The 27,008-nt window shown below is 36.9% G+C and overlaps 1 protein-coding gene across 7 annotated transcripts; it reads right to left on the bottom strand.

The window, feature by feature from the left end:
* Positions 1-3,843: 3,843 nt before the first annotated feature.
* Positions 3,844-24,893, bottom strand: LOC118268850 (CCR4-NOT transcription complex subunit 3). Of its 7 annotated transcripts, none has more exons than XM_050699746.1 (16): positions 24,525-24,892; positions 23,906-24,138; positions 20,790-20,945; positions 18,340-18,519; positions 17,558-17,774; positions 16,987-17,084; positions 16,301-16,342; positions 15,915-16,018; positions 14,052-14,173; positions 8,371-8,456; positions 7,967-8,094; positions 6,643-6,769; positions 5,809-5,895; positions 5,294-5,419; positions 4,940-5,149; positions 3,844-4,779 (listed from the first exon to the last, which is right to left on the bottom strand). In XM_050699746.1, exons 1-16 carry the CDS (start codon positions 24,547-24,549, stop codon positions 4,681-4,683), a joined length of 2,040 nt encoding a protein of 679 aa, XP_050555703.1. In that variant the 5' UTR covers positions 24,550-24,892; the 3' UTR covers positions 3,844-4,680. The 7 variants fall into 7 exon arrangements, with proteins under 7 accessions (XP_050555703.1, XP_035439488.2, XP_050555694.1 ...); XM_035583595.2 differs by having other exon boundaries at positions 17,558-17,756; XM_050699737.1 differs by lacking the exon at positions 24,525-24,892 and adding an exon at positions 24,350-24,377.
* Positions 24,894-27,008: the final 2,115 nt, after the last annotated feature.

The following is a 27,008-nucleotide window of genomic DNA, read 5'->3' as shown; positions in this document are numbered from 1 at the left end:
TGTTTCTTGGCATCTATAGATGTCGGTGGCGCACAGGGCACGCTTGCGCATGACATCTATTCATGCCATTGGCGTTCAAAAGGTTAACCCCTGTAACATGAAACTTATAACACAATTGGTGATAAGTGGGTGTACATTGCTTTTCCTACATTTTTCTATAATTTACTTTTATGGCTTACTTTTAACTTTCACTACCATAGGTGGAAGAGACCTTTCTGATTTTCATTAATTTATCTTTTTAAGTCTTGATCGCTGCTGTAATTATTGATGCGCCCTTTTCATTGTGCGATATCCCTTGCAAGAAGTAACAATGTCCTGTGCTGTAACGCTTCATGTTATAGTCTAGTTTTTCGAACCCAAAATTTCATGATCTGCAGTACCACTTGCCAACGAAGCAAATATGCAATCAAGACTCATTGAAGACTATTGACCAAAAACTCATCAAACCCGAGAATCGAACCCGTGGCTTAAATGAGTATTGTCAGTATCTGAATACTGCTCAAGGGCCAAGATCCATTTCCATCTTTACAACTTACCATATAACCTTACACTGTTGTCAGCAGTTCTTGCTACAAGATGAAGTATTTGTTTATTTCAGTAGTCCCATGGAAGTTCTTCGGCTATTAAAACTTCATCGTTTAGAAAATCTTCCCCTTTCTGATTCACTTATTACTTAGAATAGAGAGGAAGAAAGGTAAGAGGGATTTGATATTTTTTATTGTTGCATGGCTATTAGAAAACTATACTTTGAAATGTTATAACGTCGTATGCCCATTGCAACTAAATGGAACTAATCGAAATATAAACCTTCCCTTTAGTAGATTGTCTCCAGTTTATGGATAACATAATTAACAGACATTAATTCATTAATAGATACACAAAGCATGGTTAGAAGAGTTGCAATGCAGTTTTGTGCGGTGTTAATATTAATATCAACTTATGTACTGGGAATCAGAGCGATCCTCAAACGAAACAAATGTGTTCAATGCTTTCTTACAGTTTATTCTAAAAGTAAACAGTCATTTCTTTCTATAAAAAAATAAATTAAAAAAAAGAAATGCGAAAATCGCGTCGCGCCCTTAAATTCGGCGCGCGCGCACTTGTAAAAACCGACGCACTTAAAACTAAGCGTTTAGGAAGAAATCACAACGTTGTTTTTAATTTTTTTAATCGTTATTTATTATTTCTATACAAATAGAACTGTACAGATAATTTTTTAAATTATTTACCACATCTCATCTGCTCTCACGATAGACTTTTTACAAAAGTGAAAACTATCAACATTACGCACGTAATAAACGAGATCGCGCGCAGTTACCGCTCACCCACCGCTTCCCTAGCCACCGGCCGCGGCGCCCCGGCCCCGGCCCGGCATCGACGCGGTGCCGGCGCGGCGCCGGGGCGCGAACTATTGAGCTGCGCGACGCGGGTGCGACTACTTCATTGAATACAAAATTACTTCTATGCTCTCATGGACAATGGAAAACAAACGTGTTGGTGACTCACTATCTGGCAGTAGCACTATTGCGCTCGCGTTCACGTTACCTTCGATAATATACTCTTTCACCTCGATACAAAGCGGTGCCGGTGCATCACGTAAATTTATCACAAACAATAAATAAGTACAATTTATATAAATATATATACCGTATAACTATCCAATAATATAATACATTGGCAGTGTGACATGCATGCTCTTACATAATTTAACTTTTGTTCAAATTTAAATGCACTAACTAAAATATACATATTTTAGAGGTGAAAAAGTGTATTACTTAGCAAACTAATGAAATCACACTGGAGGTCCTTATTGTAGTTATATTTAGGTATCGAGGGCGCTGCGCACCACGGCCGCGCACGGTTGGATGCCCGTCCACTGAACCCTGGCGCCGCCAGCGTTGATCACAATTATAAGAAAACTAGTCAGTCTACAAAAATTAAGATCACAAATACTGCGGCCGTGGTGCGCACGCCCCGGCACTTAAAATAATTTCAAACTATTCCAATGTCTATACACAAGTTAAAAAACAAATGACCCGGGACGACGTCGAACTTCTTTCCTTTAACAAATCTCACCAGTCCGTACTAATACGTCTGCTAATTTCATTAAATTATACAGGGTGTCCCTGAAGTCGACGTCCAACAGGCACCAGATGATCGGCAAGGTTCCAAATGTTATCAGAAAAATATAAAAAATTCTAAGTCCTACAGTTTTTAAATTACAGTGACTTATGTGTTATCCACGAAAAAGTACACCCTGTGCCAGTCTTTTGACTCTTGTTGCTACAAATCTTTATTTTTTCGTCTGCAGTCTTCCTTACATTATCCTGAATAGTGCTCCAGTAATACGGAATCATAAATTCTTAGCCAATTGCTTTAGATTGGAAAACATTGTTAGTTTTAGAGGAACCAAATACTCTGAATAAAATTTTCACCTTACTTTAAGTGACTGTATTGATTAAATTATGTATGGCACTAGTAGTGGCAAATTTCACCAAAGTTGGCGCGTTTAATAAGGAATCTAAAATGGTATAGCACTTTGCACATTATTTCTTAAATTCGACACAAAAAAAGATTTTTCAACGAAACTCCGTTTCATGAATTTATTTGAGCTTACTAAAAATTCTTCTAGTATACTCAAATCATACGTTATAACCTCGTATGCACTAGACAGTACTTTGCACGCTATTTGTTATCATCATGTTGAATCGGCGAGGATCTCTTGTCAAACAACATTGTCTGTTTACCCGTGATTTCGCTTGCAGCATTCGTCGGCAATATTATCGCTAGAAGAACTGGTGTTGTGCATCTCGAGCCATCGTACCCGGTCTTCGGCATTTTAGCTGAGCACTGGCTTTTTTGCGCCGTGTTGATTATTTCTTTTTTAAATTATTTTTTGCTTTACCTGCAATTCCTTGCAACGGTGCAAATAACTCTTTCTAGACAAACTAAAGAATATTTGATGCTTCATCACGCATTTGATCACAAGGCATGAACACATAACTTAATCGGACGATTCACCCATTTCTTTTTTTTGGTGATATGACGAGTAATTGTGCGTAAGGGCTCATGTACACCATACCACTACCGCGTCGATATGCTGTGTACATGAATCTGGCGCGTCCGCTCCTTTTGATTTTACTACACATTTGATAATGTGTTTGATGCACTATGAACATCATATTGCAATCATTCAATATTATTTAGTGAAACATGATACACAACATCAGTTCCTCTAGTAAGTCTAGTAATATTGCCGACGAAAGCTGCAAGCGAAATCATGAGTAGACAGACAATATTGTTTGACAAGAGATCCACGCTGATTATCAACATGATGATAACAAATCGCGTGCAAAGTGTTGTCTAGTGCATACGAGGTTATAACGTATGATTTGAGTACACTAGAAGAAATATTAGTAAGTTCAAATAAATTCATCGAAACCGAGTTTCGTTGAAAAATCTTTTTTTGTGTCGAATTTAAGAAATAATGTGCAAAGTGCTATACCATTTTAGAATCCTTATTAAATGCGCCAACTTTGGTGAAATTTGCCACTACTAGCGCAATACATAATTTATTCAGTACAGTCACTTAAAGTAAGGTGAAAAATTTATTCAGAGCATTTGGTTCCTCTAAAACTAACAATGTTTTCCAATCTAAAGCAGTTGGCTAAGAATTTATGATTCCGTATTACTGGAGCACTATTCAGGATAATGTAAGGAAAACTGCAGACGAAAAAATAAAAATTTATAGCAACAAGAGACAAAAGACTGGCACAGGCTGTACCTTTTCATGACTAACACATAAGTTACTATAATTTAAAAACTGTATGACTTAAAAATATATATATTTTTCTGATAACAGTTGGAACTTCGCTGATCATCTAGTGCCCGTTGGACGTCGATTTCAGGGACACCCTGTATATTAAAGCCATACGCTCCTAAAATGCTCCAATAAAAGTACTACAATTATAATGTGCGTTAGCCGTTTTATGGAGATTTCCATCACTTCGGTCATCGGTGGCCAGTGTCAGACCGGTCTCTGCACAAGGACATAAGAACACAAGCCTACACTACCCTCCGTGGAACCGAATGTAAGGGGTTGTGCAGGGACCGGTCCGCCGGAACAGCGGCCCCGATACTGTCGCGCGGGTCGACGCCGTCCCGGGCGCCTATAACAATATCACATGTTTCGCTACTTACAACCTTGTATGGCTGAAACTAATCTTCACGTTATCTTTCGCTTGTTCGTTCTTGTGTACAGTTTACAAACACTTCGGCTTCAATACTAACTGACTTGCAATCCTCACAACTTATTCCATGTTACAAACTGCCAGAATATGTTCAAATACACTATTTTGTAAGAGTTTAGTTAACGCCCGCGGCGCAGTCGCAGGTCTCGGCCGCGAGGTCCGTGTGTCCACTGCGGGACGATAGGCCTCTCCTGCGGTACACTACGTACTTCTCACACACTCCACTCGTCCAGAGCACACGGCATTCACTTCAAGCATCGAGTCACACTCAGGCTCAGGTATTCAGATCTGTAGTGTACGGACACAGCCCCGCAGCGAGCCGGCGACGGCCGCGGTACTGGACGACAATATGGCGCCGGCGACGGCCCGCGGGTGGACAACAATACTGCTTCAGGAATGGCGGCGGCGGCGCGGCTGTACACTGACGCGCTCAGTTCAAGTCACGGTCCTCTAAGTACTTATACTCGAACGTGAAGCCCTCCTTCTTGCGCTGGCCCCACTTCTCATAGTCAAAATAGATATATGTGCCCTGCAAACATACACACACATCATTACTACTTGCTCAGATAATGCCGCTTTTGGATTCTTTGCTTGATATGTGAAAATTTTACTCTACAGCTTTTAATTGTATTGTAACACCAACTGACATGTTATGCCTCAGAAGTGAAGGACAACAACCTGATAATTACCTGTTCATACTCCTCATTGATGACCTTGGGCTCTTCATGCCTCTGGAACCACATCATGTACTTGGTGTGGAACCGCCAGCTTTGTTTCTTGAGTGCCTTGGCTGCGAGGTACTGCGCCTTCGTGCCCTCCATGTAGTAGAACACGAAGAACAACGTCTCCGTCGACAGTCGCTGGAAGAACTCCACGGAGTCCGAATGGGGAAGCAGCACCTGTGGACATACTCGCTCACATTACCGACAGACGGACGACAGAACCGTTATTCGTATTTTGTATCGACCTCCAACGCCCTGTAAGAGCACAGCTGACGTCGGCATGCAAACTACTGGGTAACCCTCCCCCGGCCGCCTACTGACCTGGTTGTAGTATATCGGCGTGGGGCATATATTTCTCGGTAAATATACCCTCGTTCTTTCCGAGTCGGACGGGTGCGGCATGTGGTAGAACGATGATTCCAACATTTGGAACTGTAGCTGATGTTCCTGGAAACATATCAGTATCATTAATTTGATAAGGCAGTGATACAGCTATTGAAGGCAACCCCCACCGTGCTTAGTAGTCGTAGACTCGTGCGTTGGAAAGTCTGTGTGCGATTAGTAAGTACCTAACGAACAATAGAAAAATAATTCCAGTCACCAGCTTATTCTAAAAGGTAAATTTTATTACAATTACACCTAAATATTCTTTTAATGTCAAGAAAAATATTTTGGTTGGTTTTTAATGTAGACACATTTCTTTGTTTCTTAGAAAAGTGACTCCTATAGAGAGGAACAAGTTAAATATTCCTCCTCATTTATGGAGTATTCCATACCAATGTTAGTACTGTAAAGAGTTAGTATGTATAGCGTAGTAAACTAAGTGATGTCCTTACAGAGTTGAGTGGTAGCGGGCCTAGCGGTGCCACGCCCAGTAACGGAGGAATGTGCGCTTGCGCTAGGGGAGCCCCTCGTCTTAGGTTCTGTAACATACAACAAGTGCATTATAATATTATACTAAGATTTACATTTATTTGCACAGTCAAACTGATCCGAAACTGTGTCTGTCACAAAGTGTTGTTTCGGGTCTAGGTGTGCTTTTTCAAATGTGTCTGAAGGTTGATTGATACAGGAGAAAATGTCATTGTTGTTTAAGGCTTATGTCTTCTACAATGACACCCCATTTTATGACTACTGTAGCAATAAATACAGTAAAACCTCGTTAAGTGAGACAGCCAAGGGACCTTCAAATTGGTATCACTTATAGAGGTATTCCACTAACTCAGTGTCTCAGATAACCAGGTATAAATAAATATTTGTCTCATTTACAGAGGGTTCCATTAATGGAGGTGAACATGCGGGTTATTTCACATAAAGAGGTGTGATTCTTAAATAAAACAATGTGTTATGTGCACATTATAAATGAATAAGAAAAAGTAAATCAACAAACAAAATGATGTTGTCTCAGTTACTGAGGTTTATGCATTAAAATTCACTTGCTGTCTCAGTTATAGAGGTAACTAAGATGATAAATCGAAAGAACGAATCCCAGATATAGAGGGTTGTTTGTCCCACTAATAGAGGTAATTCAGTGCCAATGGGTAGGGACCTCAGTATGAGTTCCATTTGTGGAGGTTTCTCACTTATCCAGGTCCCACTTAACCAAGTTTCACTGTATATGGGAACTTTGGTAATGCTGGCAGCGTTGCAAGTGAGAAGGTATAGTGTACCTGTGGATGATGCTGGTCGAGCCCGGCCCGCTGCACGGCTTCCTGCGCCATGCTCTTCAGCGACGCCGTGGCCGCGCCCGCGCTACTGCCACGCCCGCCTGTACTCGACGCTTCACTCACTCTACCACTACAGGGAAACAGAAACTTAACTTTAAACAACTAAAAAAATTAATCATATGTATAAAAATCCTACTAAACGAAGCTGAAATTAAACTAAAATTTTCATACCTAAAATCAGCATAGTAATTATTTTAACAAAGCGTGCCCCATCATTCATAACTAAGAACTTGACTTATGCAAACTTTTTTAACAAATAATCAAGTCAATTTTATACATCTCTGTCTACCCCAATAAATACTATCTCATAAATATTAATAAATTACTAAAAGGATGAGTCCTTTACTATAAATCAATGTTCCAGTTTATCCCAGTGAACTTGTACCATCTGTAGTCTGACCCAATAACCTAGTCCTACAGCCCGTGACCCGTTTACGTGAAACTAGTTCACAAAGCGACCCCATTCCCGGCGACAGGAGTTTCACTGTCCTTGTAGAAATTGAAAGGATTCGCGTGTAGTTCGTTTCAAGGTTATTTTGATTATTTAGGATGGGGGAAGTTTGAAGTATATTCAATATTGTTCTCTAATTAATGGGATGAAAATTACAGAGATATCAGTACCAGATGGTGTATACGGAAATACATCAGAGAGTTATAGAAAAAACAATACAAATAGTCTGTGGCTTTCCCTATCTTTTTGTATTATAACATTATTAAGATTGACCAAGTATCGCACGTCTAATTTGAATGCCATATAGAATCACATATTTTCGCAGAGATATAGCATATAACCCACACAATACACATTGCAATTTATCACAGAGTGTTACAGATTCATGCACCTAGAAGATCTTCCCAGCCTCTAAATCAGGATGTCAACAATAGTTTCCGGCCCATTCTGCATACGACGAGCAGTGGCTCGAATGCAACTATGTAGTTATCTAGATAGACCCATTATCCATTTACAATAGAGATTCCCTTTATAGCCCGGCGGCTAGAGGTCGCGGCGACCCAGTTACAGCGCGCAACCTGACATTTCAATACCCTTGTTGTCCTGACTCCCGACCTATTTACCAATCTGCAACTGCGATCATTCTCGAAACATGATTTAGTGATATAGCTGTATTTTAAAGTTGAGATTTGCGCAGTGGTCTTTTGTCTTTTTACCTCTTTTTTATACTAAATATTGTGTTCCGGATTGATAATTAGTTTTAAGCTATTTTGGTGTGTAATGCTTAGGTTGGCTGTTTAGCGTGTTTGGGCTTACTTGTTAGCAACATGTTGCGGCGTATGATGCGGCGGTTGGCTAGGCCCGTTGACGGTAAGGGGCGAAGGCGCCGTTTCGCTCGCACTCGCGCTCGAACCAAGTAGCGGTACTGACGAACTCTTTGACGTCTGCAAAACATATTGTAATGAATTAGTACATTTAATTAGTTAAAAAAGACCTTATCCCAGTGAACTTGATCATTGTGGTGTTAATTTTTGTTCTGTAATAAACATGTGTACATCAATGAATAGATTGATGTTGATAATCAATGTATTCTGTACATAGGTTAATGTGAATCACTGAAGTAAAGAAGACAATGGGAAAGCTTTTGGTGTCATTTCTGTTTCAGGGAATGAAAGGAGAATAAACCAGTGGACATAATATACAGTAGGCCCAGTACTCACAGGCGGTGGTTGCGTGGGCGCGGCTGCCGGTAGGTGTGTCGCTGTGTGCGCGGGGGTCGTCGACACCGGACCATTCTCCACTACTTCTGTAATGCAAATATCAACCACGATTAGTAACGTGAACCAAACAGGACTAGACAAAACTTTTCGCACGTTTTTTAAGGAATTTATTACATAAAAACCTAATTAGATTAATTAAAAATGTTTCATACAGCTGGCAAACGTTAGTAGCATAAATAATTATCAACTAATTAGTAGAATAATGATTAGTATGACACACAACACCATAAATGCGGTTTATCACGGCAGACCATGAAGTGAGTAGGACACGGCATCGTAAAACGTGAGCGGTTATCGATGCGGCGTGTTTACAAACAGAGACTCGCACGCAACGCGCGCACGTGGAGCTGACTCACGCCGCGCCGCTACTACGGCAGCCGCCATACGTTGCACGTAAGGGCACTACTGTCTAACAAACAATTTCACGGTACATAACGTACATGTACTAAGAAAATTGCTAATATATTGTATTGCATTATTATCCAACTATTTACTTATGATCTGACTAGGGAACATGATTTATTTATTTCCTAGTGACCCGCCCCATCTTCGCAAGGGTGCAAGGGTGATAGATATAAATAAAACTTCCTCTTGAATCACTCTATCTATTAAAAAAATCCGTTGCATAGTTTTAAAGATTTAAGCATACAAAGGGACAGAGAAAGCGACTTTGATTTATACTATGTAGTGATGTCACAAACTTCCTCATACTCTACTGTGTGACAGTTGAGTTAAAACAGAGAAACACTTCATTGTAGTATTCTTTCAAAATATACCACAACTCTATCTGTATTCTTTTTTGCACATGAATGTACAAGGATTCTCTGACGCAATAAGCATTAACATGACAATCACATAATGTAATACATAATACCCACAGTTGTAGTCACAGACAATACAAATGATGCTAAACTGTATGTTTACAAACAAACTAATTATGCATTAGCATTCAGATAATTCACAAACATTGTTCGCGTGACTCAAAAGCATCGTGAAGTCTCAATTTCGGGGTCATCTGTAAATTGATGGAGTTTCAAGATTATTTATGTTCTGAGGTAAACGTGGTGATGAAGTGACTTTGTTTGTCAGAACAGATGCATTAATTTAGAGGTATTTACTGATTTACTGTAATACTTATATCGCCTATAATGCTGCGCTGTCATACAAACTTAGGGGTAATTTGTAATCGTAATTTCTATGTAATCTATTCAAAGATGAGTTAATTTCTAGACATGTAGATTAGTATACTATCATACCTGAAAGCAAACTCATAATTTCTAGATCAAATAAAGATGGTTTTGTAGTACAATAAACTTTGCCACCATGATAACTAAGTCTTCAAAAGTTTTTTGATCTTTATCATAATTATTCTGATCAAACCAATAGTAAAGTGTCTATACAGATCACACGCAACCTTCGTACTACAAATATAAAGAAGTGTAATTAATAATGAGGGAGAGAGGCGATCGATAGCCCGTTGACCTACTTTATATTGTTACTTCTAGCTAAAGCAAACTCTAGTATACAGGTACCTGGGGAATTAAACTACCTGTGTTTTAAATCACACAGATGAAACTCTTTCTAGTAGTATATCTACTTATTTAGACCCAACAGGTTTATGTTAATTTTAATAAATATTTCATTGTTTATCACAGACATCTATGATACTAGTAGCTGAACATTTTCTAATCCAAAGTAAAATTATAATACTGTATAAAAAATGCCCCGTTATTGAGACAAAGACGCTAAGAATTCGTGTCATATTATTTTTATGTCAACATGTTTAGAAAGAGCATGATTCAGTAAAAAATGTCGTTCCCAATTCTGACGCATCGCAACGGTCGATCGAACATCGGCGTTGTGAAAAAATAACTTCAAATAAAATAATGACTTTTGTAATGCTGTCACTACAATGCCACACTGAACTTGTAAGAAAATCTAAAACATATTTAGATTTCTGTAATGAAATAAATATTGTTAGTTTGGTTAAAATAAAGTCAAATCAAACGGAAAGTAACCCATTACTCTTGTTAACACACCAATCATATCCAAATGTATTTAAATCTGTTAGTAAAAATAAAATAAGTAAAGTGTAGTACAACCATTTCTTTTTGTTCTGATAATGAAATGTTGGTTTAGTTTCGTTATTTTACTACTTTTGTTTACTAATAACAAAAATCGCATTACAGTGCCAACTCTACGAGATTCGAAACGTAGAAGATTTGACATTAGTGACACAACAACTGTCAAAATGCAAACAACACAGACCACTGTTATGGTTCCATTCAATGTTTTCTCTATTCTGTGGCCAGATATATAATCTAAAGTGCTAGGCTCTCTAAGCTATCTAATCTTCGTAACCATCGACTTGTAGCAATCTAGATAGCTTTCAAAATGCTGACGTGGCGTCGCCCGGGCCATCGCTCACCTCACAACAAAAACCGTCAAGGAGACCAAAACAACAAATGTTTCCCATAAAGCAGCAACACCAGCAACACACCATGACAAAAATATTATGTAACTGCCATTGAAGTTCACGGAAACCACACAAAACATAAAACTGCGCAGTTGTAGCGGCATTCCTTGAGGCGGGCGCCGCCACCGCGCCGCGATACATGCACACACGACACACCACACCAATATCTTTACCATCGTCCATAGTTTTATCGTACATTCGCGCGGGAAACCATTGTTATTATGTTTTCTTAATTATTTCTAAAGTTAGGCACAGGTCTCGGCCGATACAGCCTAGCGACTGAACCGACGCTCTCGCCATGTCATCGCTCTGGCTTACCGCCAGTTTTTAGCAAATTTTATGAATATTGGCGGAATGCCAATGTACGATTAATCGTATTCGTAATGAGTTTGTCGGTCGCCGTGTTCCATTCATTCGCGACGATAAACGTTTTGTTTATTTTGTAAACAATGGAAGCGTACGTTATCGCGTTTAGTTGTAATGATAACGTGCGTTTTAATTATGCGCGGGTTGTGTATGTGTGGTTATCGTGCGTGGAGGAAGTCGCACGGTGCTGGGGCTGCTATGGAGGCTATTGCAGCCGGAACTGTGCGGATGCAGTGGTAACCAATGTGATTTCATTCCACTAACACGGCCGGGAATATCCGCAATAATTCATCATTGGTTACAATTTGGCGGCGCGGCGTGTGGAAACATTTACGTGTGAAGATGAGGCGTGGACAGTAAAGGGCTATTTCTGTATACCGGCTGACAATCAATGAAATATATTTTGGCAAGTTCTATTGTCAGTCATGAGTTGCTGTGTAGGTACTTCCTCGTTTTCGGTGAATTAAATTTTCTGCCAATCTATCTATACATATAATAAAATCGTAGAAAAGTGCTGTCTGTACATTGAAAATAAAAATAAAAAAAATAGCAGGGGTTATTGTTATGTCGATGTCGAACCCAAAAATGTAATTAACTTTTTTTTTGTCTGTTTGTCTGTTTGTCTGTTTGTCTGTTCGTCTGTGCGCGCTAATCTCAGAAACGGCTGATCCGAGTTGGATGCGGTTTTCACGAATATATTGTGGGATGCTTAAATTTACATTTAGTGTTTGTTTCATGTCAATCGGTTCATAAATAAAAAAGTTATGTCAAATTAAAGAATCACGTCGAACATTCTATGCTTATACCATTAATCTCCGCAACTATTTGACGGATTTGGTTGAAATTTGGTACAGATATAGTTTAGAACCTTAGAAAGGACATAGATATATTTTTATTTCAAAAATCAAAAAATAAAATAAAAATAAAATAAAATAAAATAAAAATGAAATAAAAATGAAATAAAAATGAAATAAAAATAAAATAAAAATAAAATAAAAATAAAATAAAAATAAAATAAAAATAAAATAAAAATAAAATAAAAATAAAATAAAAATAAAAATAAAAATAAAATAAAAATAAAAATAAAAATAAAAATAAAAATAAAAATAAAAATAAAAATAAAAATAAAATAAAATAAAAAAAATATAAAATAAAAATAAAAAAAAAATAAAATAAAAAATAAATTTATTCCGGACATACAGCGCCATCTATTGTTCAATTTCGTACTTATAGTACGGAATTGAACAATGTCGGGCTGTTCCTATACTCCGTAGATAGATGGCGTTGATCGCGCAATGGTGTAATTACAATTGTTCAGTTCATGTTATTGTTTTAATTCATTGGAAATTTGTTTTTACAAAATAGTAAAAAGCAATGAAAAATATAACATAATACAACTTTTAGTACAAAGAAAACGCTCTAACGGAGTATAGATAATTCTATGTCGATCGTTACACGACTTCGGTTCATGTTATTGTTTTAATTCATCGAAAAAAGTTAACAAATAGTAAAAAGGTATGAAAAAAATTATATCAATATAATTAAACTTTTAGTACAAAGAAAATGCCCGAACGGAGTATAAATAAATAATCCAAGTTGTCTTTATCCTCGATAGATGGCGTTGGGATCGAAATAGATTGCGCTATGGTTTTGTTACAATTATTTGGTTGGGTATCGGCCGAGCGCTTCGGTGCTATTGTAGAAAATGTGTATTATCAGTCGTATGAATATTTGTCTGTAGTGGTCCTGCTGTTTCGTATATTCTAAATTGGTTTCGTTGTATTTGTCAATTAATAAGTTTATTTGTAGGGTTTTCCTGGTTTTCTGGTTAAACTTTTTAACGTAGGTTTAGTTTGATATCGATTATTAGTAGTTACTGTAGTTAGTTTTTTTTAATAAAATTGTAAGTCTAATTTATAAATTAATTAGATTAGATTGAGGTCGTTTCTTTTAAATTATTTAGTTTAAGCTTGGTTATTATAGCATAAAGGATAGGTTCTAATATAATTTCTTTTTTAATTGTTATAAATTCGTAATTCGTAGCTTTCTTTAGTTTTAAGTTAGTTTTCATCTTAAGTTCGGAAAGATTATAATATTTCTTTAGTTAAAGTCCGTTTTTAAACTATTTTTTCAATGCCCTAAGTGAGTATACATCTATTAAAATCAAACGCAGAGCTCATTATGTTGATTTTTGAAGAGTTCCCTGGAATATCTTCCACATCTCATTTTTGAAGAGATCCCGCGAGATCGGGAACTATGTGGTTAAAACCAAAAATTTGCCGGAAGTCACTATTCCACGCGAACGAAGTCGCGGGCAAAAGCTAGTTCTTTAAATAAATGTAGGAAAATTAAGATGTTCGTTAGTCTTTCGATATAAAACAATTAAACTAATTCAGACAACACTCATGAATTATGTGTATTTACTTACGCACCTACCATGACCTATATTAACGTACGAGGTACATTTTATGCCGATATTCAAGAACACAGTTTCCTACAAGCCAGCCGAAACTTTATTTATCTAAAACTATAATTTGATAAATAAGGCGAGGGACTAAGGTAAACATAAATACGCACACGTTATACACAGCTGTATGAACATTATTATAACTATTAAAACAACAATTTTAAACGTCAAACTTAGTCATTGGTTAATCTTAAACCTGGACAAAACAAGCACTACGGTAACAAGTTACGAAATATATCAACACAAGTTAGTGTACTTAATGACATAGTTAGTATAGAGGTATAGAACAATAAGTAAGTATGTGGTACTGACCTGTGGAGGTGTTGGCGCAGTTGGAGTTGGCGTGTCGTGGGTGGTGGTGCGTGTCCGGGGGCGGCGCCTTGCTGGGCGTGCTGCAGCTGGACGCGGCCGGCCCGCCCGTGCTGTTGCTTATGCTGCACATACACGCGCCGTCAGCACCGCGCGGTCACCACCGACCCGCGCCCGACATCCCTTCCATCTCAATGCACATCTACTGCACGCGCGCTCTAACTACTCACTGACCGATCTCCACAATTTTCCTACAGGAAGTTGCAACTCGCTAGGACCGAGTGCTCGTTAACAATAAAGTCACCTCGAACGATCCCGACGCAGAAACTAGACCACTTGTTGCGTTCTATTCAATCACAGTTACCGACTAATTTCATATACGTACCTAACTACATACGGTTACAGTCCTACATAACTCTAAATGTAAGAGTAAATCGATAACATCACGTCTACTTCAACACTAAACACGAGGAAAGTGAAAACCGAACATCTCCCGACGTCCTTGAAAACTCGCGGCACTTGTTGACGGTCTCATAACATTTCCATGTTTACTAACACTGCACAAACCGTTTGAGCGCACGAAACACGCGAATTCAACAATAAGAACTGCCAACATCAAAGGAAACTCTTATCACAAACGAAAACGTGCGTCCGATACTGCTAAGTCACTTACACTATCTTTTATAAATAGAATCTCATAAAATCAATAAACGGCACGTATAAATTATGAGTATGCACATCGAGCGCTGTCAACTAATGGACTTTGGAACGTATTGCTTGCAGCGCAGAGATCAGTGTGCAATGCAGCCTGCGTCACGACTACGTCTGCTAGATATTTCATTGAGATTGGAAGAGATGTCGCTAACTGCCTTACAACAAGCTTATAGGTTACGTTCGGCGGCAATTTTGTACGCGCCGACTACCAAGTTTAAACTGATTTGTGAAATGTACTAAAATAAATATATTACAAATAAATGAGAAAAGCTGTGCAATTAAAAAGGTGATTGATAGATATATTTACATAACTTCATAAGCTTATTGTACAAAATAGCAATTCCGTAATACAAATTGTCTAATAAAAATTCAGATTTTATGATAATTATTCTAGAATGAGCTTGAATCATGCGCGCAACGAAATGAGAACAAAAAAATATAAATTTAAGGCCAGTTCGTTTTTGTATTCTCATTTTTATGTGAATTTTATTTTTTATCTACATATTCGAGTGTGCAGGACAATTATTTCAATGAGAGATTTTAAGTCATGCATTACAATGAGTCACTACACATAGCAACTGATGCGCAGATACGAAACAATAGAATAAAAATGTTAAATAAGGTTTTGGGAGGTCTTTGTCCGAATATAATTTCTTAGACATTCATACTTGCAGGGAGTTTCCTTCCAAAACAATATTTAACCTTTATATCTATAAAAGATACACAGGAACTGCTTAAGCCAAGTAAATGATCAAGCCGTATTTTGAGCAGAAACAGCTTTTACAACCCAAATATCTCGCCACACAAACTTATTATTGCAATATTTCTACATAAAGTATATTTTAGCAAGTTTTGAGGGTGTCAATTTGGATATTTTGAATTAATAAGTTGGTGTGAGTTAAGTTATTGGGATATAAAAGCTTGTATCTGTCTTATGGCCGACTTTAGAGACCCATGTTCATCTAAAACCTCTGGATCGATCTTGTTTTTTGACAGAAACTCCACACAATTAATGTCAAAAATCAATCTTAATCCAGAGATTTTATGGTTGTTTATACCATTGATTAATCAACGTTCTCTCATTGAAACAGTCCCGTATATGTGGGTAAATGACAATAAAGGTGGTAAATAGACTTGTGTCAGTGGACTGACCTATTGGTGGATGCTGCGGAGTTATTGAGCAAGGAACTAACGTTACACGTGCTGTTACTGACCGCGCCCGCGTTACCCGCGCGCAGCGGCAGCGGTTTTACCGGCTGCAATGCAAACGCAAATATATCACACATTATTTTACACAAACTCTCTCCAGATTGGTTTTGGGTTCGTAAGAACTGAGGCAGAAGGGAATTCTCTTGTTTTACACATTAGAGAATCATTAATATTTTGACAAATTGACATTTAGGTGGTTTAGAGGAGACAACATAAGTTTTAAATCACTTTTTTGAGAAATTTAGACAAAATGGGCAATTGAAATGAATTTAATTTGAACCTTTGAGATAAAAATATTTTAGGAATAAAATATTGAAAAAAGCACTTACCAAGTTTGTATGTATTGTCGGCGAAAAAGACAAATCGCACACCTAGAACAAAAAGGGCGTAAGTGAGCACACCATCTTTACACAGCGGCGAGAGATATAACAACATTTGTTATATACTATATAACAAAACATAAAAACGGCATGCATCTCTTTGTAAATTTGGTGTTTGAAAATACGCCCATGTTGTTCTAGATACGATAAAAGTTTAGTCAGTTATCATAATATCAAATACATAATTACTAAACACAATAGATTATAAATGTATCTAGGATATTTTCGTTAAAAATATTGTATTTGTTTTCCTGTTACGACTTATCAGATTGAAAGCGATTGTATCGCAAGTATCAGCTACTTGATAGGTAAACATGGACAAGACAATAGAGCGAACTAATCCTATTAAAGTTTACATGAAAAACCATTTGGGTTAACGTGTAACTTTGAACGACAACTAATGTTACGAATGAGCGATATTATCGAAGGATTCGAGGCCTACTAAGATTCGATATCTTCGAAAATTAGTGGAGGACATTCGGTTATCTATTTGGAACCCAAAACTAATCGTACATAAGTATCAATTTGGAAAATCCACATCAAAACTCCACGTAGCAGTACAAGAGACAAGATAATGGATAATAATAAATATATGTGTAATGGTATGAGGCAGGTATGTACGTGTGTATACTCACTTTGGTTATGATCTCTTCTTTTTTCTTTTTTTCGACGTCTATGGAATCTGTTGAGTGATTGTGTACCTCTAACGTTGGTGATGTTACTGGACTTGTACCTGGAAATAAAAGATATAATACATTTTTAATCAACTTCTTTACTCTAGACGCCTTGTAACATTTATTGCGAGTCTGAATTTTATGCTAATGACTTTTCGATATTCAAAATGAAAGGTTAAACAAAATTTTATCAAGAACAAACCATACAATTATTAGGATTAATGTTTAGTCTTTAGTAACAACAGAAAGTAAAACAAAATACATTTTTTTTTAGTAAAAGTAGTATTGGAAAATTGCGTCAATTCTTTGAGTTAGTCAGTCACCCTTTAACAGTAGGAAATGACTAAGCATTAAACATTTCTATGGGGCATGCTTTGTTAAAAATTGGCTACGTCACGTCACCTGCACACATAGGCAACCAGTTTCATGGAAAGCATTTTGTTTTATTAGCTAGCAGGTTACTAGAGAGTTAGTATTATTAGTTTGTCGAGATTTTGACAAAGATTAATATTTGTTTAGTGAGTTGAGGTACCTGAGAGCATGCTAGTGGGAGATCCTGCAGAGTCGTTGCTGTTGTTGCTGTCGGTGGTGGCGGAGGAGGGCAGGCCGACGCCGCTGAGCTCGATGTCGTCGAGGCCGCGGATGTCGTCGTAGATGTACTCGTTCTCCTCGAAGCCCGGCTCCAGCGACGAGTCGATGTAGTACTCCACGTCGTCCTTTATCCTTTTTATCTGCAATACAACATGCACCTGCTTAGACTTGAGAAAGATTGTCTTTAAGCAACATAATACACATACATACACAAGAAATCAGGAAAAATATTATCAATAAGATAGGAAAGATATTTTCTTCTATAAAATATCATTAAAATTAATAGCAGAACTGTTTGTACATTGCTGCAAACGCACAAACACAACACAGTGGACTAAATTTTCTCTATTGTAGGGATTTTGGTCTTGAGTACATCCTAAAACTATGACTAGTCATTGATAGATGGACAGCAATGTCCTTTAAACTATAAGTCACCGAACTGTGAACCCTCATGCCCCTGTAGAGTATGGGGATTATGGCAATTCCTCGCCTCAAGCGAGAGGCCTCTGTTCAAGACTGGTGATAGGGTTTTTGAGTGTGTACAGACCACAGCTCACAGCATAGAAGATCAAACCAAGTGAATGGTCGATAAAGTGTGGTCATACAAACACTTATACAATTAAACAGTCTCGAAACTGCTTACAAAGGCTCTAAATACAGTACAGTACAGTACAGTAAAATAGTCTGAAATAGTTTAAAAATAAAAAAGGTGTTGGTACCAACCTGTTCTACTTCGACAGACATGTTGTCCAGCATCCTCAGCAGTGTCTCTAGCTTCTTTATGTGGAACCTGTGCTTCTCCAGCTTCAGTTTCAGTTCCTCCATCCGATCCTGTTTCTCTTTGTCCAACCTTTTCTTCTTACCCACTAGCAGTGACTCTATTTCAGACTCAAATTGATCAACCTGCAATCATTAACACGCATTACTATCGCGAAATAAGAAGATGTTACCGCATACTCCGCATAGCACAGCTACCATTCATCAATTTCGAACATACAAAAGACAAACATACAGTTGGGATGTTTCCGAAGTCACAATGAATGAATGAATCGAGCTTATCAATACATTGAGATATATCAGAAGAATCACAGTTTTATTAATTGATCATGCTTTGTATTATTATTTATCTAAGTTGTGAGGAAGAATCAAGACAGATGATGCACAAAAGCTATGACTTCACAGTTAGTACTCTCTTATGATGTGGTGTGTATTAGATATTGAATTCGACAGAGTTGGAAACATCCCCATTACAAAGAAGACCTCTTTCACATGTTTAACCCTTTGACCACCACATGTATTCATTTTATTTTACGTCTGATAGTAAGTTTAGTAAAATACTGACTGATGACGTGTCGCCCAGTAACAACTGCGGTATGGAAGCACACTTTAGGTTGTAGTCTGTATGTGGTTGGGTGGTCAAATGGTCGAAATGTAAAAACATTCGAGGAACTTAAGTATTAGGGTTTTCGAATTTCGAAATTCTATGAAAAACGGACTTGCCCATGAGACTCCCAACATAACTGCTAAAAAAATAGGTGTTACATTCATACATGCACCGCTGCCTGCTCCCTCAGGGATAAAAGGCATGTTGATGTTATGTAAAGATTACTTTAAATACAGCTTCTACGTAACATTGATAAATAAGCGGAAACTGGCCAGCTTGGTTAAGGTAGTGCACATCGCATTCAATTGAATAATTGAAGAAAAGCGTAATTTGGACGACAACACTGATGAACTTAAGCTTTCTACAGAGAATCTCACTGGTGTCAAGTCTGATCGATGAGAGTTGGTGTGACAGCTGTTAAATGTGGACCAGAGACAGTCATCTGATATTTACCATAAAAGTACAGTAATATTTTTTGTAATACGAAAATCTCAGTGATAGGAAACTGACTACCTCGTCTGCCACAGGCCATAACAGTGATAGGAGCAATCTCACAGCTATCATAACACCAATAACATCGATCTACGCTAAAGATTGCCAGGAATTATCAAACAAATTAACTTAGAATTGGCATAATTGTTTGACAATCCCGCAAACGTTAACTAGACTACACACCAGTTTCAATTGGCGCGCGATGCTGCTACGTGGACTCGAGCGAGAACCGAAGACTCCGCGACATTTGGTGGGCCCGGCGGCATACGACCGAGTAGTCGCGAAGCCGCCGGCACCGTAACGTTGCGGCACGTAGCGTTGCACCGATAAACAGATTTTCAGATAAACGATTTGTACATTACACAACCGTGAAAATCTGTCTATTCGGTAAACTTAAATTTTGAAGAAGACAATCGGTAATTGATGTTAACAATTCAGATTATTCATACAAGTGGCTTCTGAAGGTGGGAGATTTCCGACAAGCTATGCACTCATGTTACTAGCACTGCACCCTATTGCGGATCAAAGCAATGTCAAACACAGTGCTCTGTGGCAGTGCACTGTGTCGCACTTTCCTGTCTTGACCGTTCATAGGCAACTGGGTGTACTTTGCTTGTACTAGCGTGCGAATCCGTCAAATCGCGCACCGTTAGAAGCTATCCAACAACATTATTTGCAAAGCACAGCAGATTAATACATAGTTTGTTATTTCTTCTACTCAGAATGACAATTTAAGAGTGAGAGCGTATTTTCAATCTGCCTGCTTGTGGCTCCAGGATTCGAAGCAAGTATCGATATGATCGTTGCGATGCTGAGTGAGCTCTTGGACCATGTACTCGATACTTCAAACTGTTGCTCAAACTGATCGATACTTCATTCGATATCATGTAAGTCATTTTACTTTTCTTATTTACAAATAATGCACACCAAGCGTCCGAAATTTATAGTCAATCCGAATCAAAATTTTGACATTTAAATCGATTGGTTCAGTTCACAAATTGCCAATTGCCAATCCATTCATTCAATTTGTCCTTAATTTAGAGGACAAATCATAGAATAAAGATTGGGAGATCGGGATTGAGATTCAATATTAATTTCGGGCTCCAGTAGGTCAGATCAAGGTAACCATGAGTATATCGACATTAGTGACTGCGTACATTGTTACATTGGTTAGTATTCTCGTCTAGTTCTATGTCTATCTGTGTCCTAGGTGTGCAGCACGCAAGCCAACAATACCTCGCAAATACACGCCGAGCGATATTGTTAGTCGCGTGTGCCGCGCCCCGTCAGCACTTACTTGTAAATTAAGTGCGTCGATGGAGGAGACGAGCCACGAGGACATTTCCTCCCGCTCCTTCTGCGCAGGGTCCAGCTTCTGCGCCGCGCCCAGCCCTTCCTTGGAATACGCCTTCGTTTTCGTCTCCCGCTCCACTACTTTAAACCTTTCCATTTGCTGGAAACAACGAAAACACATCATTAGTAATTGTTTATCAAATGACATAAGGTACAATTCACAGCATAATTTGGGTAACTGACGGTTTAATATCTAAGGTAATTTTCGACTTTAATATTCTAAATGTAAGTGTCTGTCGTGAGTCTGGGTATATGCTGATAACAGCTATAAGGTTATCTGGGAGCGGAAGTAATGCTATGATTGCCATCAGCATGTCTATAAATATATATAAGTAATTTAATTTCACATTATAACTGTAGATTTAGACAAAAAATCTTAACTGTCTAATGGAATGACTCCTAAGCCCAGGTTTTCCTAGCTTAAATGCAACAAGTTATTAGAGAAAGTCCCTCTTGTTGGTAATTCAAATCTGCGAAGAATAATAAACATTTTGGAATTTCTACAATGCCATTATGATGTTGACCAAGTCTTCCACTTTAAAAACACATAATAAAATTGTAATATAGCAAAGAGAATTAAATAAAGATTTAACCTTTGAATCTCAACAATGATATCATTATACATAAACTAGTTGTTTTCCACACAATTATAATGTAGGTACCTACTAAACTCACTCTGCATTTTACCTTTGGCATATGAGTTTTTTATTGTTTGTTTAATAACCTGGTACACTTTTCCTCACAAATCAACAAAATTGTATACAAAACGTAAAATGTCTATAAAAATATAAATGATAATAATTATTTTTGAAATATAACTAGATGACCCAATAATAGAGTATTATATATTTTCTAAATGTATCTAAGAATCCACTAAAACTACATAAAAACTTCCATCAATATCGGTATAGAGGTTTAGGAGTTCAATGACACACACATACAAGGATTATGAAACATTCAAGTTTCTTGCACTGAAGCCAGATTGTTAAGTCTGAATTTAAATCACTTTATCTGTGCCACACATGTATCTAATACATGAGAAATTGTTTACAGGATACAAGCACTGTGTTTTGATGACTTTTGTACTTTATAGGCGTGATTTTGAACAGCCTTAAAAGTTTAGACAAGCAGAATTCTAATTAGTCATCAGTTCATAATATGTATTTGTTTAACATAGCATGTGAGGTACTAAATTACTTGAAGTACCTAGCTTGGGCTAAAATTAATGATTAGCTTTTGATTTTACAATGATAATCAATTGTTAAAAGTTTCAGCTGATTTTTAAAGCCTATAATAAATTAATAGACCACTAAAATCTGTACTATGAATGGTAAAAGTGATTTATCAAAAAAGATAAGTGATTTAAACTATTGACAACAACGACAATGATATTTATATTGATAAATAAAGTTTTTATAACTTTGATTTACCTTGGACACATAAAAGCACTGCATTGTTCCTAAGCGTAGGTATTATGAAATGCATGTTTATCTCACTGATAAAGTTGTGTCACCACTCGTAAGATTGATCAGTCACTCATGTTATTATGAAACTTGGGGGTGTGTCATACACTGCATTATCTTTAATTAATGTTGAAATATAATTCAATAATTACAACTTATATTGAAAGTTGATTTCTTTAATTCTTGTTTAAGTTCGTAAGTACTTAAGGTAAGTAGCATTACGAAAGTGCACAAGTTTTTAACAGTTCATTGGGCAAGTTAATTCTGATCGAATTGTTTAAGTTTTATTTAGTAATGGGGATAACAAGTTTCCTGACATTATTTGGTATGCATACACAGTACAGTGCAATTGGGTATAAATACATAAGGCAACCAGTGTCCAGACAGAATCAATTGATATCATTGCAAAAAATACATCTAATTGAAGCATAATGGAACAAGTCTGTTGTTGTTCAATAAACTCGTTTAAAACTCTCTTGGTAACTTTATTGTCATTTTAATGAGGAAATTATATTCTTCATTTCATAATACCAGTTACAGGTAATGGCAGTGTTATTATGTTAACATGATATAGGTACATTGAACATGTGCAAATAAGCACTCAAGTTATTAGCATTCTTTATATAGTATTAAACGGTAGTAACAAGCATCATATGCTATATTCATGAATGAAAGTATGGCTCTTTTGACAGTAATTATTGTTTAAAAAAGCCTATGTACACATAGTATCGAAAATGAGTGAAATATAATAGACTTGGTCACAAATATTGAGCTGTTTTAGAAGTGTGATGAACTAGTCATTCATTACTTTGGTAGTTACATCAAAAATGGTAACGGATACACTATAGTAGTATGTAAAGTTTTTTTAGGAACTTTACTATTACTAATAGTCCAATTAGTATCTATTACCAATTAGTATATTCATCTATTAGATAGTCCGAGTCAAATATTTTTTTTCGATGAGATTCTAATAGCATTCCCTGCAAGTTGCTAGGCCTAACTTCTAATATTTGTTTGAAACACAACATACAGGTAGTTGGACAATTTAATTCATAAATTGGTATTATTTTACAGTATGTAGAAACGGAGGTAGAACAATTATTATTTGAAGTAGAATACTGAAAGTTCGAAAATCTCTAGCGAAACTGGTGGAAAGATAGTCTAGTTGAAAGTAACTTTTAACACATAAATGTTGTGACTATCTTAGACCACTTTTAAAAGGTATATATTGTAATTCATGTCAGATTTCAATGTCACAGTTTATACTGGATTGAGGGTATCCAACAAGACACTAATAATGCAATAAGATTTGTTCCTTTTGATAACCTAATTAGAAAATGTTTCAGAACTTTAAATGGATTCAATTAAGACACAGATAATAATTAATATTGTATCAAATATTTGTTGTTACACATACATATGGCAACAGAGTATGAACACACAACTGTTTGACATTGCTTTTAATGTCAATAAGAGTGCTCTTGATAACAAAGTTCATGCATAATAGGCATTAAGTCTACTCAAATATAGCCCGGAGTCCACTCACAATCTGTGCCAGATTAACTGGTGTATGTAAATAATAACAAACAATACTCACTGTTTCTATTAGTTTCCTATATTCTAAAAGTGTACTCTTATCCTTAATCTCCCCGGAGGCGATCCACGACTTGATCTGATCCCGTAGCCTCTGAAGCTTCTTGATCTCCTTCTTGAGGTCTGCTTCATACTTCTCCTTTTGGTTACTGTTCGTCGCATTGTGAACCTTCTGCCAGATGTCATCAAATGTCTCGACTCCCTCTGTTACCTTTTTTAAACACCTGTCTATTTCACCTGTAAACCACATCATTACATTAATGCGAGAAACCTGCTTCACTAGCGTGTCACATAAAAACAATACGGCGGTTGGAGATTTTCACATTAATATTGGGGGTAGGCCAGATAAAGATCGCCTGCTTGTCTATGTTGATAGTTCACAACAATAAAATCGTGGCCGTAGTACTACTATCGAAAGAAACGCGGCAGTTTGTCAAGTTTTACCGACCACCTGTACGCATAGCGCTCTGTACGCGTGTAACTATCACACGTTTCACATATTCTGCTTGCCACCGCAGGCTCCAGTATGCCAGAGGTCTCATCAATTGACAATAATGCTCTAGAACACGTACCTACATTGGTTGGGGTCAATCAATCTCTAACCTGATAACATAACAAATTACCTTGTAATTTCCTTGTCGCAGCCATAGCTATTTACACATATGGACGAACGTTCCGTACATATCCTAAACATACAAACTATTTACAAGAAAATGCACAAAAATTATTGATAAACAGACAAACTACACATCTGAAGCTTTGTTCGATTCCAAGATGGCTACCGTACACCGCTCGAAGTATAGTGTCGGAACGCATCCAGGCTAACCACCACAGTGAAATCTTGCCCCGCGCCTGGAATGGTAATTAGCACGGAGCTTTCATAAATAATTATGAATTATAAGTTGTCACAAATAACAACAAACTTCAAATTTTCCACAAAATGATTTTAGGTACGTCGCGTAGACCATCAAGAGCGCAGGCGCAAAATAATAGAGCAAGGCATAGACAAAATAGCAGGTAATGAATAAAATAGGATTCTGCTTTAAGCTTCTCTTATAAGAATGAAATGTATTGCAAAACTTACACATTGAACATAATAAATGTCTAGTTAATTGATGAAATCTAATTTTATACGTTGAAATAATTAGATTAATTCTAGATTAATAATCGTAAACGAAAACAATTAGTCTCTGTCTATGGTTTACTTTCATAAAGTAATCGCTAGATGGCGGCATTTGCAACTACTTAGTTCTGCTACCATCCGCGAGATGGCGCATAGTTTAAAGAAACTTTTTTGCTCTCTGCAACACGTTTTGAAGTTCACGTGCTATTAGAATTCTGCGTTCTGCATTTTTATTCCATAATAATAATGATATCTGCTTTATTATTATAACACAGATAAATTACCAATTGTCACGTTTCAATACCAACCAATATTTTACCCCACTTTTTGCTTAACCTTCCAAAACCTGATTACAAAAGGTTTTGTCAGCCGCTTAACTCATTAGGTAATCATGTACTTAACTGCCCTGGTAAAAGTGTTACATTCGAATTTCCACCACTTTTTGCTTTTGAAACTTAAAAAAGAAGGATGTCATGTACCTATAAGTGGGATTATTAGGTACTTACCACACGGCTGGCCAAAACTTTTGTACATAAACGCCCCACTTCTAGTCATTTATCGTAATTTATTTATTATTTTTCCTTGGTTTTTCCAACGTATATAAATGTTGTAAGTTCCTTTATTTGTATTAAATTCAAGTGAAGTACCTATACATATTTTCCAGTCGTTTACCTGACATGTCTCTAATTAATAAATTTTGACACCAAGCCTACTTATAAAAGCTATTGTAGTAGTCTTGTGTAGTTACATGTAAGTATATGGGTAGGTAGGCTGGCTTGAGTTTTCAACATTACTACAGCTACAGGAGTAAGCAATAGGTAGGTATAGGTACTCTTTGCCCAGCACTAGTTAGTTACTATATTAGAACAAGTTCACCATTATTAGGTATTCAAACATAACTTATGAAGAGTGTCAAACAACACGTTAATGGGCCGTTAATCGTTATATTGTGGATTTGATGGCTCCCTTAATGGCAGTAGACATCGTAAACTTAGGTGTTATCCGTTTGTTCTCGCTGACCAATTTGCATTTTGTAAGTTTAATGAGGAACATCACGAAATTACTTATCGGTAGGCCTCGTGATGTTCATAATAAATCTGGTAAAAACGGTTACTGCTAAGTTCTTCAAATTGATATACTGTCGTGAACAATCCCGTGTTTGTTATTTTATTGGGAATTCGTAAAGGGATTGGGTAGACAATGGTCATGTGAGTCGGTTTTTCATGGCTTTCCCGCCATTAAAACCTCGGCAGTTTTCAATACTGGCATAGATCTCGTGTAGTGTGTAAATACAATTACGCTGTAACATAGGTATATACATACTTAGTTACTAATTACTACCTACTTAATAAATCTATAGAATATTTTGGATACTTAAACAACAATTTGTTTAGGTTAAATGTTAACCAATAGTGTAAGCACAGCATGATCAAGGTTTCGGTGCTGTTAAAAAATCCCTTAAATCCTAAGACTGTAACCTATAGTGTACTCGTAAGTATGGACAAATAATATAATTATAATTATTTATTTAAACAAACATAAGATACACAGTTTATTCTTATACACTAGTTAGTTTTCATACGTATCATACATACAGGCAAATAGGGTAGCAAAGAAATGTAACTTTGCTGATTGCATCCAGATTTAGTTCACTCTGTTTTAGATCTATGATTAAGTTAAGACTCTTTGCAAAACTGATGTCATTCCGGCTTAATACAAATATTTGTACACCACACAGATAGTTGTTCCGGGTGGGATTGTTTGTGTGACTGACATTTTGTGCTCGTAGCAAGTGGCATACTTACAGGAAAATTCCTAGCGACGGGATAGGTATTAGGTGTCTAGAAGAGAAACGAATCTGTGGATATTAGAATACACTAGGGGTGCTACAATTATGATCACAGAATAGAAAAAAATATGATAGAGATTTGATACAGGTCGCTCTTGAAAGATGAATTGTAAATAAAAATCAAAGTTATTAATT

This window comes from Spodoptera frugiperda, chromosome 2 (genome assembly GCF_023101765.2).
Source record: "Spodoptera frugiperda isolate SF20-4 chromosome 2, AGI-APGP_CSIRO_Sfru_2.0, whole genome shotgun sequence".
In the NCBI taxonomy this organism is placed as follows: domain Eukaryota; kingdom Metazoa; phylum Arthropoda; class Insecta; order Lepidoptera; family Noctuidae; genus Spodoptera; species Spodoptera frugiperda.
This window is presented reverse-complemented; position numbering and strand designations above follow the sequence as displayed.

Bases quoted from the DNA above. Each gene is read 5' to 3' on its own strand.
- LOC118268850 (XM_050699746.1), bottom strand. From the start codon at position 24,549: ATGGCTGCGACAAGGAAATTACAAG. The intron at 24,139-24,524 runs GTAATTTGTTAT...TGTGGTTTACAG, and splicing joins TGCGACAAGGAAATTACAAG to GTGAAATAGACAGGTGTTTA. The intron at 5,150-5,293 runs GTCAGTAGGCGG...GTATGTCCACAG, and splicing joins CGCCGATATACTACAACCAG to GTGCTGCTTCCCCATTCGGA.